The sequence below is a fragment of the Pipistrellus kuhlii genome, unplaced genomic scaffold (assembly GCF_014108245.1).
Source record: "Pipistrellus kuhlii isolate mPipKuh1 unplaced genomic scaffold, mPipKuh1.p scaffold_m20_p_57, whole genome shotgun sequence".
Taxonomy (NCBI): Eukaryota; Metazoa; Chordata; class Mammalia; order Chiroptera; family Vespertilionidae; genus Pipistrellus; species Pipistrellus kuhlii.
In genome coordinates this window covers 1,922,005-1,934,825 of record NW_023425559.1, presented here as the reverse complement: position 1 = coordinate 1,934,825, position 12,821 = coordinate 1,922,005, and the positions used below count along the sequence as shown (strand labels likewise).

General features: G+C 54.4%; 1 protein-coding gene across 4 annotated transcripts in view; it reads left to right on the top strand.

The window, feature by feature from the left end:
- The first annotated feature begins 85 nt into the window (after positions 1-85).
- Positions 86-12,821, top strand: part of NPC1 (NPC intracellular cholesterol transporter 1) — a 38,010-nt gene continuing 25,274 nt past the window's right edge. For 3 of the 4 annotated variants that reach the window (XM_045573861.1, XM_036416804.2, XM_036416803.2), the window contains exons 1-3: positions 86-291; positions 10,117-10,239; positions 11,112-11,218. In XM_045573861.1, coding sequence (XP_045429817.1) covers positions 229-291; positions 10,117-10,239; positions 11,112-11,218 — 293 coding nt within the window. In that variant the 5' untranslated portion in view covers positions 86-228. The remainder of the gene's footprint in view (positions 292-10,116; positions 10,240-11,111; positions 11,219-12,821) is intronic. The other variant, XM_036416802.2, reaches the window with a different exon arrangement.

The following is a 12,821-nucleotide window of genomic DNA, read 5'->3' as shown; positions in this document are numbered from 1 at the left end:
CCAGGACGGCTCCCTGGCCAAGCGGCGGCGGCCCCTCCCGGAAGGGGGCGGGCCTGACGACGCCTCTTCCTTCCTGACCTGCGCGCGCAGCCCCCGGCGCTGAGTCCTGCTTGACAAGCGCAGCTTTCTGCGTCCGCGGGAGCCGGCACGGGGTTCTGAGGAGCCGGACCGAGCCCAGCCGGACCGAGCCGAACCGAGCCGAACCTCCGCAGCCCCACAGCCCGCGGCATGAGTGCGCGCGGCCCGGCCCTGGGCCTCCTGCTGCTGCTGCTGCTGCTGTGCCCGGCGCAGGTGAGCGGCCGGGGCCGGGGCCGGAGGGCGGCGGGGCCGGGGCCGGGGTCCGGAGGGCGGCGGGGCCGGGGCCGGGGTCCGGAGGGCGGCGGGGCCGGGACCGGGGGCCGGAGGGCGGCGGGGCCTCTGGGGAGCCAGCCGGCTGCTTCCCCGGCCCCGAGGGTGGAAGGGGGCGGCTCTGGGAGCCCGGGTTCGGCCCGTTTGGCGCTCATTCCGCGGGGCCCCTCGGTTCTGGGTGGAGGACGCGGGGAGAAGGAGGGAAGTGGGAGCGGGACGGGCGTCTGTAGCCTGACTTTGTTTCCTTAGCCTGCCGCGCGCACCAGCTCTTACCTTGGGTTTAGGCTCCTACCACGTTGTGTTCCCTTCTCGTCCCCAGGATGAGGCTGAGGGCGGTGAGCAGGGGTGAGGGAGGGGAAGGTTTAAGGAAGGTGGGAGGGGAGAGAAGGAAGGTATGAGGGAAAGGAAGGAAGGTGAAGGTGTGAGGGAAGGAAAAGGTTTGCAGGAAGGTATGAGGAAGGAGTGAGGGAGGGGAAGCAGGTAAGCTCGTCTAGCACGGCTGGCACAGCTGCACGTACCTGGCAGGAGCCGGCTCGGTCTCCTAAAGGGGCAAGTTGCCTCTTACCAGCTCTTCACGTCTTTGGAAGCTGAGTCCCAGGGGCCACCCGACTCCCCTGGGACTCAGCTTCCAAAGGGGCCCCAGGACCCAGTGGACATAGGACCCAGTGGCCACACCACCCAGTGGCCACAGGCCCCGGGGGCCCCAGGGTGGGCTGATTGCCCTCGGTCAGGCTGCCTGGGCATGAGTGCCTTGCTGCTGTGTGTGTATCTAAGCTTCCTCTTTGAAAACCCAGGGACACAGGGGGTGTCCAAGGATCCAGTGCTGGTTAAACCAGATCGGGACGAAAGAGGAACGGAGAGGTCCTGTGCCCGTGTGCCTGCCTGTAGGGTTGGCAGTGGGGTAATAAGTCACACCACAGGCAGACTAGGGCTTTTCCAGGACCAGGAAACCTCTCCTTCGCTCTGTGCAGCCACCAGGAGGGTGTGGGAGACACGGACCCAGTAAGGGTCCCGAGCCAGAGGGGCGCTGGCTCCCTCCTGGGTGTGTATGGGGGTCCCAGCCCTTGGGCGTGGGTGCGGGTTCGGAGAAGAAGCCGAGGAAAGCAGGTTTCGGAAGGCGGCGAGCGGGTACCATCACTAGCACTGGCTCTGGGCACATCCCTCTTTCAAGCCTCAGTTTTTTCCTGAAGATACACAGTGAATACCTCAGAGGACTCCTCGCATCCTTAAGTTGCATGATTCAGGAGAGACCTCATCGCTTTAGTAAAAACTCAAGCGATAGCAGCAGTGATGAGCCTTAAAGAAAGTGCAGCTGTCCAACGTGCCCCGCGTTTCAGTCAGGATCTCACAGCTTCCCGGTAGCTTCCACTGAACAATGCAATCCCTTCACCTGGAGGTGGTACCCAGGCTGCTGGCCAGAGGTCCTCTAGGACTTTGGGGGTAAGTCAGAGGTCAGTCACGAGTCTCTTGCAAAATGTCTGGGAGCCTTGGACAGGTCTGTGAAGCGTAACTGGAAAAACTCCTATTGTGATTTCATAAATCAACTCCCTCGCGTCTGTGGAGGCTCGCAGAACACCAGAGCGGGTGGGGGTGGGGCGGGGACGGGACGGCTGTCTTCAGATTCTTACCTCTGACAGCAGCTCATCTGGGTTCCATCTGAGCACCAATAGCGTTCTGTCACCAAAGTACAGACTAGCTGTCCTCTGAGGGCCCCAAACACATTTTGGAGGGGGTTTCCAATTTAAAATTTTTACAAATGATGAAATAACCTTACTTAAAATCCTTGTTGTCATCCAAATAATGTGTACAGTTTTGAGAAATAGGTTGTGTGTGTATCTATATTATATACATTTATCCTGACTATTTTTATAAGCTTTTTCTTGAGGAACTTGGAGCATGGTGAGGCCTGGGTAGGAAGTAAGCCATTAAAACGGCTTTTCCTGCAGTTGGGAATGGTTTACGGTTTTGAAGAAGAACCACCTGGAAGTGGAGTGAACGTGGGTGATCTGTCTCGGTCTCTGCTTGGATTGCCGCTGAGGTAGACACTCTTCTGCCATCAGCGCTCAGGGAAAGCAGGCCCTCACTCCGGCCAGTGGGCAGAAAGACGGCCTGCTGAATAGGTCTTTGTGCTCCTCAGTGCTGGTCATGCCACCCAGAACAAAGGGCCCTCTGCTCGCTGCAGCGCTCTGGGTAGCCCTGCCTCCTAAAAGGGAGGCTTCTGGGGGAGTTTTAAGGTGACACCTTCCCCACTGCGGGAGCCTGGGTCAGACCCTCCCTCACCCGACCTCAGTGCCCTTTCCCCCTCGTACCCACAGCTCTCTCCAGCCAAATAAACGACTTGCTGTCAAAACCCCTTCGGTCTTCCCAGGCCAGTTCAAATGCCCCGTCATCCTGACCTTCCTTTCCTATGCCCCCAGCTAGAATGCCTCCCCTCCCAAGTTCTGAGTCTTTGTTTAAACTTCTCTCAGCATTTCTGCTGAGCAAACGACTTCGAATTAAAAGACGTGGCCGTGGGTCTCGCCTCTTTCTCTTCCCAGGAGTGATCTTGGGCCAGCAGAGATCCCCCGAGCCTCTGTTCCCTCCTCTGTCAAATCGGATTATCAGCTATCCCAGCTGTTCAGGTGCTTGGGGAAGAGGACTAGAGCTTGAATTGAACTAGAGGGTCGCAGGCTCCTCGAGGGCAAGAACTGTATTTTGCCATCTCCAATGTGTCCGGGACAATTGTCCATGTCTCAGTCACCAAATCCTCAGGCTCTCGTGGGTTCAGATGGGGGTGGGGGGGGGGGGGGGGCAGGGTTCCGAGGCTGGTGCAGAAACAACCCGGATTTGTCCTTGGTGTCTTCGTTCTCCATCACTACTCACCAGCTGTGGCCACGCAGGCTTTCCTATGTTTGGACTGTGCCTCTTCTTTCCAGTCTTTGGAATGTTTGCTTTGGCTAGAAAACTCTGAAAAGTACGCAAACCAACAAAACCCTCGCTGATGCAAGTGTGCTGTTGGGGAGTTTGAGATGAAACTTTAAAAGGTGTCCTTTACCTTAGGACTTGCCCTCAGGCCACAGAGGAACTCTCGTTATTGTCTTGCACTAGGAAGGGATCAAAAGTAGATCCAACGAGCCTTCTACACACCGAAGTGCTGGTGATGTTAGCAGCTTCTGTGCATTTTATTCATCGCTGACAGGAAGAAGAGAAATGCAGGAGAAAACCCCAATGCAAAGGGTGCTTAGTAAAGGCAGGAAGAAAATGTTCGAGGAGCCCATGCTCTAGCTGACCCGTGCAGGGTCACTCACCAGGTGGACAAGAGGAAAGCTGGAGGAAATGGGGGAGGTTACCTAGTTGTACTAAAGGGGGACATCATGGATCTAAATGTCCTCAGTGAGCCATCTGAAAAGAACATTCCAGTTGATAAGGACTAAAGAAAGAAGAGCCACCTAGGTTTTGCCTAGCACTCCCATGGCTGGGGCTCATGTGATCTGGTTTTGAACTCGCAGAACACCTTTTAGGTAAGAGCAATGTTTCCAGTTTTACAAATGTAGATAGTAGTGCCCAACTTTGTCCCGGGTCACATCCTGAGTAGGTGGCAGGCTGGGGGCTTGAGCCTCTGTCCTCTGACTCCTGTGCGCTATGCAGGTTCAGAATGGTGCTCTCGGTTTACTTAGAGCTAGTGAGCTAAGTTGAGTGTGTGTTCAGTAAATGTTCTGTGTGGCCAATAAGGCCTTAGCTGTGGTTTCTCCAGAAACCAGGGCTAAGTCAGGGGTGGGTTAGCCCCCTGGCCTGGCTGTGGTTCAGTGGCCACATTGTGTGAATACCCCTTCGGAGAAAAGCCTGCAGACAGTGTACACCCATCCACTCCCGCAGTTTCATTTTGGTCTTTTGACTTGGATTGTTTTCAGACCGTGAGTGCTGGGGCTCAGCAGTGTCTACTGGTGTTACTAGGGGTGTGGTCATGGGTGAGTCACTTAAAGAAACTGCCAACTGCTTTGTCCACGCAGTGACGAGAGCTGAGTCCTGCTAAGTGCAGATGTGTGATACCCACACCCACCTACAGGTGAGCCTGGTGCTCACACAGATTACTCTTTGTTTTGTGGACGTGTTCACCCCAAGTTGCTGATAGAAGTCAGACCAGATAAGCCTCCATGCCAGTGTCCCGCCATATTTGTGTGGTCCCCTCGCTGGGGCTGGGGCTGGGTGTGTCTCCAGGTTCTGCCTCGGGCTCTGCCCGTTCAGGACAGGGCAGAAGGGAGGGATCCAGGCCTGTGCTGCACCTGCCTGAGGTGGAGGAGAGTCACTTGTACTGAGAAAGCAAGCAGGAGCTGACGCTGCATAGCGATGAACCTAAAAAGATGTAAACGGTACTCAGGTGCCGCGTTGAAGTAGAAAGAGGGACACCGTAGGATTGTAGCGGGTGGACAGCCCATCTCCAGCACACTGTCAGAAGCTCCTCATACATCTATGCATGAACAGATTGGAGTTTTGAACACACAGCAGCTGGGGATGAGTTGGGGGACAGGATGGAGGAGGCTTAACTTGGTGCTTAAACTCTCCATTCTCAGCACTGGTTTCCTCCCTGATGAGCCATGTGGCCTCAGAGAACCTCTGAGCCTCATTTCCTTACCTGTGAAAAGCTACAACACTGCTCCGGGCGGGGAGGGTCCTGAAAAATAAACAAGGAAGAAATCACGTAACCTGGTTGACGTTTGGTAAGTGTTTGAATATGAGTTACTTCATACTTCATTCTTTAGGATTTAAAAAAATATATATTTTAAATTGATTTCAGAGAGGAAGGGAGAGGGAGAGAGAGAAACATCAATGATGAGAGTGAATTAGGGATCAACTGCCTCCTGCACAACCCCTACTGGGTATCAAGCCCCATAACCCGGGCCTGTGCCCTGACTGGGAATCGAACTGTGACCTCCTGGTTTATAAGTGTATGCTCACCATGAAGCCACCCCTGAGTGGGGAAGCGGGGGACACACGCCAACAGGACCAACAGGACCATCAGGATTCTTTCTCTAAGGTTGCTGGTGTTCCGAGCTCCTCCATGTGAGAAGATGCTTTCATACAGCTTCCCACTGAGTCCATTCAGCAAGTTGCTGTAGTTGCTGACATTTTTTTTTTAGCCTTTTCTAAACTATTCTTATTATTCTTAAATATGTTTCTGTTGATTTTTTTTTTTTTTAGAGAAAGAGGAAGGGAGAGGAAGAGAGAGAAACATCAGTGATGAGAGAGAATCAGTGATCGGCTGCCTCGTGCTCGCCCTCTACTGGGGATCGAGCCCACAGCCAGACTGGAGCTCCCGTTGGATCACAGGGCCTTCTGGCTCCATTGGGCCTCGGACATTGGTGTGCTTTTTCCCTACCGGGCACAGTCCTTCCTCGGAGTGGCTGTTACTCAGTGGCCTGGAGCCAGCACCAGGTGCTCCCTGTCATGGGAAAGCAGACACCTGCTCTTGTTACCAGGTGCTCGCTTAGGGAGGCACCGGGGCCTGTGCTGAGCCCCGGGTGGTGGGGTCCCTCCATCTTGTCAGCATGTGCCGCCCTGACTTCCAGGGATCGTAGGTGCCTCTGTCCTCTTTGTTGACAAAGTGCCGACTGCCCGCTGTGCTCTGGTGATTGGGAGACTGAAAATGGAATCGCTCAGATGCCAGCTGGGTCCTTGACGGGATACAGAGATGAGGGTGGCCTCGGGGTGGTGAGAGGAGTGAGAGGTCTGGCTTGAGAGTCAGTCTGGGTGGGGTAGGTCTGGCCTGTTGTTCCTGAGGAGTGGCCTCAGGTGGGTCACTGTACTTGCCGATACTCCGTCTCCTCTCTGCAGAGGGTGTTGTTTCAGTCCCCACCCCACGGACCTGAGGTTCAGGGAGCTGGTGAAGGCACACTCAGCAAGGGATGGGCGCTGGCCTGTGCCTGGTGGGTCCGGAGGTGAAGGGGGAAAGTGGCCTTGATGGGAGCAAGGGATGTGGCATGTAGGGCGGGGGCTGGAGGGGCTTGAGCTGTGACGGATGGGGAAGGGCGGGTGGGAGGTGGGCGGATGGAAGGTTCTGGGCATCAGAAAGCCTGTGGTGTGGCTCAGGAAGAGCCAGGTGGCAGCAGCACTTCCGAGACATTGCCCAGGTCTGGTAGAAGGTGTCACGAAAGGCAGAGAATGGCAACGGGCTCAGCAGGGGAGGAATTTGGGGAGGAAGAGGCACAGGGGGCTGCACCGGGGATCCTCCTGGGAAGTAGGGGAGCCTCCTGGGAAGTGGGGGAACCTCCTGGGAAATCCGGAGGTGCCCAGTTTTAGGCCCCGGGGAGCAGAGACTGGTGATGGTGGGGGCTTCGGAGAAGCATCAGCCTCCTCTTGAGCACCCGGGGTGGCTGGGCAGGTGGGTGGAAGTGGGATCGGGTTAGGGTGGCTGACTGAGGGAGAAGGGAATTGGAGCAGCATTCATAGGCAGGAGCAGGTGAGGGGACCAAGAGGGATGGGGTTGAAAATGTGGAAGAGAAGGCAGTCGGTTGGTGGAAGAAGCGCAGGAACACCACCCATCGGGGCCGGGGATGACGGAGGGCGGCCTCCCACCGGTAGCTGGAGGCGAGAAGAGGAAGGTGGAGGTAGAGAGAGGTTTGAGTGGAAAAGGGCCGCCCCCAGCCCAGCAGCAGGGTGACACGTGTGTGCGCTTTGCACAAGGTGGGGAGTGGGAGGGAGTGTAATGTTAGAATGAGGACCTTAATTGTACAATAGAGTATATTTTATTAAGACTGTTTCCTGAAGCAGTGATGTCCTGGTGTGAATCCTGGTTCTGCCACTCTTGGGCAAGTTACTTAGCCTCGCTGTGCCTGTCTCTTCATCTGCGAAATGGGTGTAATAACAGCAGCTCCCTCCTCAGCTCATTGTGAGGATTCCTTAGTTCAAACCGTGCCTGGCACTTAGGACAGGGCTGGTACGTACTCTGGCTTAGGGCTGCTTTAGGCAGGGTGACTTTGGGAGCAGAGCCAATGACGCTGAGTCCAGCCCTGTGTCCCTGGGCCCAAAGGAGCCTGGCGTTTGATCATCCTCAGGGCTCCGGAACCCCTTTGCTGAGGTCCCAGAGGCTGGGAGACGTTAGTGAGAACCCTTTGTTTGTGCAGCACTTTCACGTTTACCAAGCACTTTCAGTGTATTCCCTCACCTCACACCAGCCCTGTGAGGTGAGCCGTGGCGTGACCACACTCACAGGCAGGAAGCTCGCTCTAATCCATTCCACCCCCTCCCCTCCCCTCTCCTCGCCCCTCTCTCTCCCCAGATGGTGAAACCCTGCTTTGAGGTAAATGATGCAAACAGCACCGGGTCATGGTATTTCCTTTAGAGTGTTGAGAAGGGGAACTGGGCGCCAGACACCCATCCTGCTAGGCAGGCCCGAGCCACAGCTGTGGTTTGCTGGCTGGATTTCTGCCTCTCCAGTGGGCCACATGCCAGAGGCCCCTCTCCCTGCCCCCCGCCTGGCCCCGGCCCAGACCTGCTTGCCATGTTGGTCTGTCGGGAATTCTGTGAGGTGGGGGGGGGGGGGGGGAGTGTCCTGTTTAAATGGCGTGTCAGTATCAGCATCGCCCATCCCGGTCTCCTGGGTCAGCTTTTTTGCCTTTTCAAACTTCAGTAGGTGGACAAAGACCTTTCAGCTGGAAACCCAGAGTCCTGGAAAGAACAATGCTTTCCCTAGAATTGGGAATAATTGTGATTCCTTTTGCCTAAATATACTGATGGAATTTGGCAGCATCTTGCCAAAGGTTTGGTATGTGGTGTTTTCTAATAGTTGTCACGTCCTCTTTTGTATCATTTGTATAATGAGTCGAGAGAGGGACCTTTTTTTTTTAATTTCTTTTTTTATTTATTTCTTTTTCTTTTTTTTATTAAATCATTATTTGTGTACATATTTTAACATTCCCCCCCCACACACATACCCTCCCTCCTCAGAGTTTTGTGTCCATTGGTTGTACTTATATGCATGTATACAAGTCCTTCGGTTGATCTCTTATCTCCCCCAGATCTCCCTCCCCTCCCCGCTTTAATTTGACAGAGGGACCTTTTATTTTTTCATTTTTTTATTTTTTAAAATATATTTTATTGCGCTTTTATAGAGGGGAAGAGAGAGGGATAGAAAGCTAGAAACATTGATGAGAGAGAAACATCAACCAGCTGCCTCTTGCACCCCCCCTACTGGGGATGTGCCCGCAACCAAGGTACATGCCTTTGACCGGAATCGAACCTGGGACCTTTCAGTCCGCAGGCTGACGCTCTATCCTAGGGGTGTCGAACTCAACCAGAGAAGGGGCCAAAATCTAAAATCCAGCCTAAATCGCGGGCCGAATGGTTTACTGAACAGTCATAAACTGTCATTGTGATGGAAACGCAGCGGAGTGCAGTGATGACAGCACAGTGCGGGCCACATTGCAAGGCCTGGCGGGACGGATTTGGCCCGCGGGCCTTGTGTTTGACACATGTGCTCTATCCACTGAGCCAGACTGGTTTCGGCGAGAGAGAAGGACCTTTTAAAAATACCTGAATGAATTCAGAGTCCAATCATATTGACCTCTCTGGTTCCCCCCACGTCTGCTCCTCAGCTTCCTGCCTGATTTTTCTTCCCTGTTTTCAGGTCTTCAGGGCCTGTTGTGGGGTTTGTGTCTCAACGCTGGGATCACCAGCACCGACTGCCGGCCCTACACGTGTGTGGGTCCTGTCCACTCCCCGGGAGAAGGCACAGTGGCCTCGGGGCAGACTGTTTACGATGACTTCCCTGCAGGCGTTTGGGAGCCCGGCCAGAGAGGGATGTCCTCCCTTTCCCTGAGGGACAGGGGACAGAGGACAGGGGACGGGACAGCTCCATTGTGCAAGCCCTCTGCTGGTGGCTGGCAGGGCCGGTGACAGCTGACCCGGTGACTCACAGGCACCTCCTCCCTCATCAGTTCCTGTCGCCTTGTGACTGTCACATGGGGACATGAGTGGCTCTTGAGAAATCTCTACGGGAGAGGCTGTGCACTTTTCTCTTAGGATCAATGAAGTGACTTTCCTTAGAATGAGCAAACTTACTGTCTCCTTCCCTTAGGACCGTGGCCGGCAAACTCATGAGTTAACAGAGCCAAATACCCACAGCACAATGATTGACATTTCTTTGGAGAGCCACATTTTTTAAACTTAAACTTCTTCTAACGCCACTTCTTCAACATAGACTCGCCCAGGCCGTGGTATTTTGTGGAAGAGCCACCCTCAAGGGGCCAAAGAGCCACATGTGGCTCTCGAGCTGCAGTTTGCCGATCACTGCCTTAGGACAAGGGTGTGTTCTTGCTGCTTCTTCCTGAGGGGCTGTTGGTGTTGGTGACTCTTTTCTCCCTGTGAGTCATGAGGAGCTGCTGTCAGTTCACCTGAACACAGAGGGATGGTTCCCCCACTCCTTAGCCCCTAGTTCCTTACTCAGACGTGCACACCATGCCAGCGTCATCACATGCTGTCTGTCCTCGGCATGGATTGCTGGTAATTGTTAGGAATAAGCTACAGCTTTCTCTTATGAACCAGTGAACTGGCAGAAACAGAACTCGTGCAAATGGGTTGTTTCTGTTACCTCCTTCACCGCTGCGCTTAACCAGGTTTTGGGGTGGCATTTGCTTTACTTAACTATTTTCACATGTTGACCTAGCAGTGCCTCTTGCCGTCGCCTCCTTCTCAGGGTCATTGGGAGGTTCTGTGGGAGCTGAGGGGACGCTTTCCGCTGCTGAGACTTGTTTTGCCCTGAGGCCTGGTGAACCGCTTTGTGTGGCCCTGCAGGTGTTCCCGCAGTCCTGTGTCTGGTATGGAGAGTGTGGGATCGCTTCTGGAGATAAGAGGTACAACTGCGAATATTCTGGGCCCCCGAAGCCACTATCGAAGGACGGGTATGACCTAGTGCAGGTAAGCCCGGCTCTGGGCATTGGGGACGAATTCGATTCGGAGATCCTTTGTGATTAGCTGTTACTGTGCCCTGGGGTCGAGGGGAAACACCTAAGGCTCACCTCTGACCCTGTGAGCATGTGACTGTGCAGCATGTGCCGACAGACGGTAAGACGACTCCAGGGTTGATTGTCTGGGCTGACTTTATCCTTTCCCGTGAAGTTTCTCAATAGCAGGTCACTGTTCAGGGACTGACCCTGCTGTCTCAGATGTGCTCTGGGCACCTTCTTCAAAATGGGTTCGAAGTTAGCTTCGCTTGGTTCTGGATTTCAGGACCCGAATGGACTAGGCAGCCACGTGGCTGTGGCTTCTTTGTCCTCCGTGCATTCAGTGGTTCCTTGGTTTTCCTCTGAGAGCCTGTGGACTTGGCTGCTACCAGGATTCTTGGCACACAGAGATGATAGGAAGAACTGGGAAAATCAAGTGAAAGACTAGTTTAGAGGCGTAAGATCTAAAATCAACTTGACATGGTAGCAGGTATTGGAGATGGTCATTCATCCAAACAGTTAAAGGCATTGACCTGCCCTGGAGTGGCTCCCGGAATACACAGTGAAGAGCACTCTGGTCCAACGTAAACGAGAGAGCACCAGGAGAAGGTGAACTTATTGGTCAAGGGAGGAGAGGGAGCTTCCAAATAAGAGAAAAAGTTGAAATGTCCCTACTTTTGTCAATCCTTAGTTTTGAACTAGTGCAGTGATGGCCTTTTACAAGAATTCTGCAAGGACTTTGCAAAGAGGGCCTTATCCTTGTGCTCGGGGAAGGGTGGCAAAGCTGGCCGTTTCCCCGGTGATGTCTGACTGCGCTGCCCTGACTCCCACGCTTTCTCCCCCAAGGAACTCTGTCCCGGGCTCCTCTTCGGCAACGTCAGCCTCTGCTGCGACGTGCAGCAGCTCCGGACCCTGAAAGACAGCCTGCAGCTGCCTCTGCAGTTTCTGTCCAGGTAGGTGGGCCACCAGGCAAGCAGGAAAAGACTGCTCTGTCAGCAGGCCCTCCAATGGGCTCTTCACCTAAACGTCATTTCCTTATAACGTGGCCGGGATGCCGTAGGAGCTTAGCTCTTGAGCTGCCAGTCACTTGTGGAATGTTGGTTTACTGTGCGTGGTTCCCTCAAAGCCATCAAGCTTGACCAAGGCGCTGAGCAGGGCTTCCTGCACTCACTAGCAGGCACATTCCCGTTCCTTTAGACGACTTTGTTTTATTGAGAAAACAATCTTAAGACTTCCAGAGTTACGAGTACTTTCTGGCAAAGTAGTAATTATCAGACTTACTTTTCTTCTATTACATACAATCAGAGTTATGCTTGGTTTTCCTCCGAGCTGTCTGCACCCCCAGGAGCCTCTGCTCTGTGACTAACCAGGTCCTTCCCTCCGGAGCCTCTGCACCCGGGGGTTCTGCTCAGGTCTCTGACCCAGACCTTCGTCGGAGTCCCGTGTCGCCCTCTTCGCCTCCCCAGTTCTCTTCCTGGGTGAGGTGAAGTGCTTGAGGCCAGGCCTCCGTAGAGCTGGCCTTGGCTGTTGACAGGAGTGTTCTGGTGTAGCCGGCAGGTTTTGTGGAAATCAGTCTGCCATGCAGGCTGTGCTCTGTGACCAGGGCAGTGAGAGGGTCTTGTCTAAGCCACGTGCAGTTCTCACACGTGCAGAGGAAGCAGACTGGTCTTGTCACAAGGTCCGTGGGAAGGACGAATGACGAGGGGCTGCTGCTCTGTGTGGAGATCACTGCAGGTGAAGGGCCCATGTCGGCGTCCACCGAGGACTCTGCTTCTTCCCAGAAGTTTAAGTTGCCAGTAAAGAGGGAAACAGTCCCTCAATCGCCCTTCCAGGGTAATTTAATTACAGATCGAAAGTTAAGATCTGATCGGGCGGCATGTCCTGTGGAGCCAGTGGAGCCAGACTGGAGCCACCACTCGGCAAAACTCGTTTCTTTAGCACCTTGTAGGGGAGGCATTATGATGGCAATGGTCACCGCATTGTCTCCATGTTGTCAGCGGTGCCGAAGCTTTATCCATAATGGACACAACCAGAAGTTGCTATGTGGAATGCCACGCAGCAGTCAGATTGAGGATTGTGGAGATTAAATGCATAGCCTGGAGGGAGCTTGTAATTCGTGGAGCGTGACGGAAAACTGTCCCAGTGGTGGTTTTCCTTTAAATGGTGCCGGTGTCCTGCCCATTGTTGTCACAGTAACGCACAGGACTCCTTAGAGTTCCGGGATGTGTGTCTTTGTCTTACAACACCCGGGGCTGGGAGGCTGGGTCCCCGGTGGCCGCCGCCCGGATCAGAGCGATTGATGTGGTTGGTTGTGCTACAGGTCCCGTGAAGCAATCCTTTCCGCAGAGAGCTGTGAGCTGCAGGGGAGAGTGCTTTTGCCCCAGAACTCCACACCAGGAGCTTCACCTTCGAGCCAGAGGCAGCTGTGGTTTTGCTCCTCCAGCCACCAGTGTGCTCGCTCCTCAGGCCATGGCGCGCACCTGTGTGGGAGGCCCAGGGTCAGCTGGGGTGGGAATCCCTCCAGGGGGCAGTGAGTCCCATCGCTGTCACCGTGAG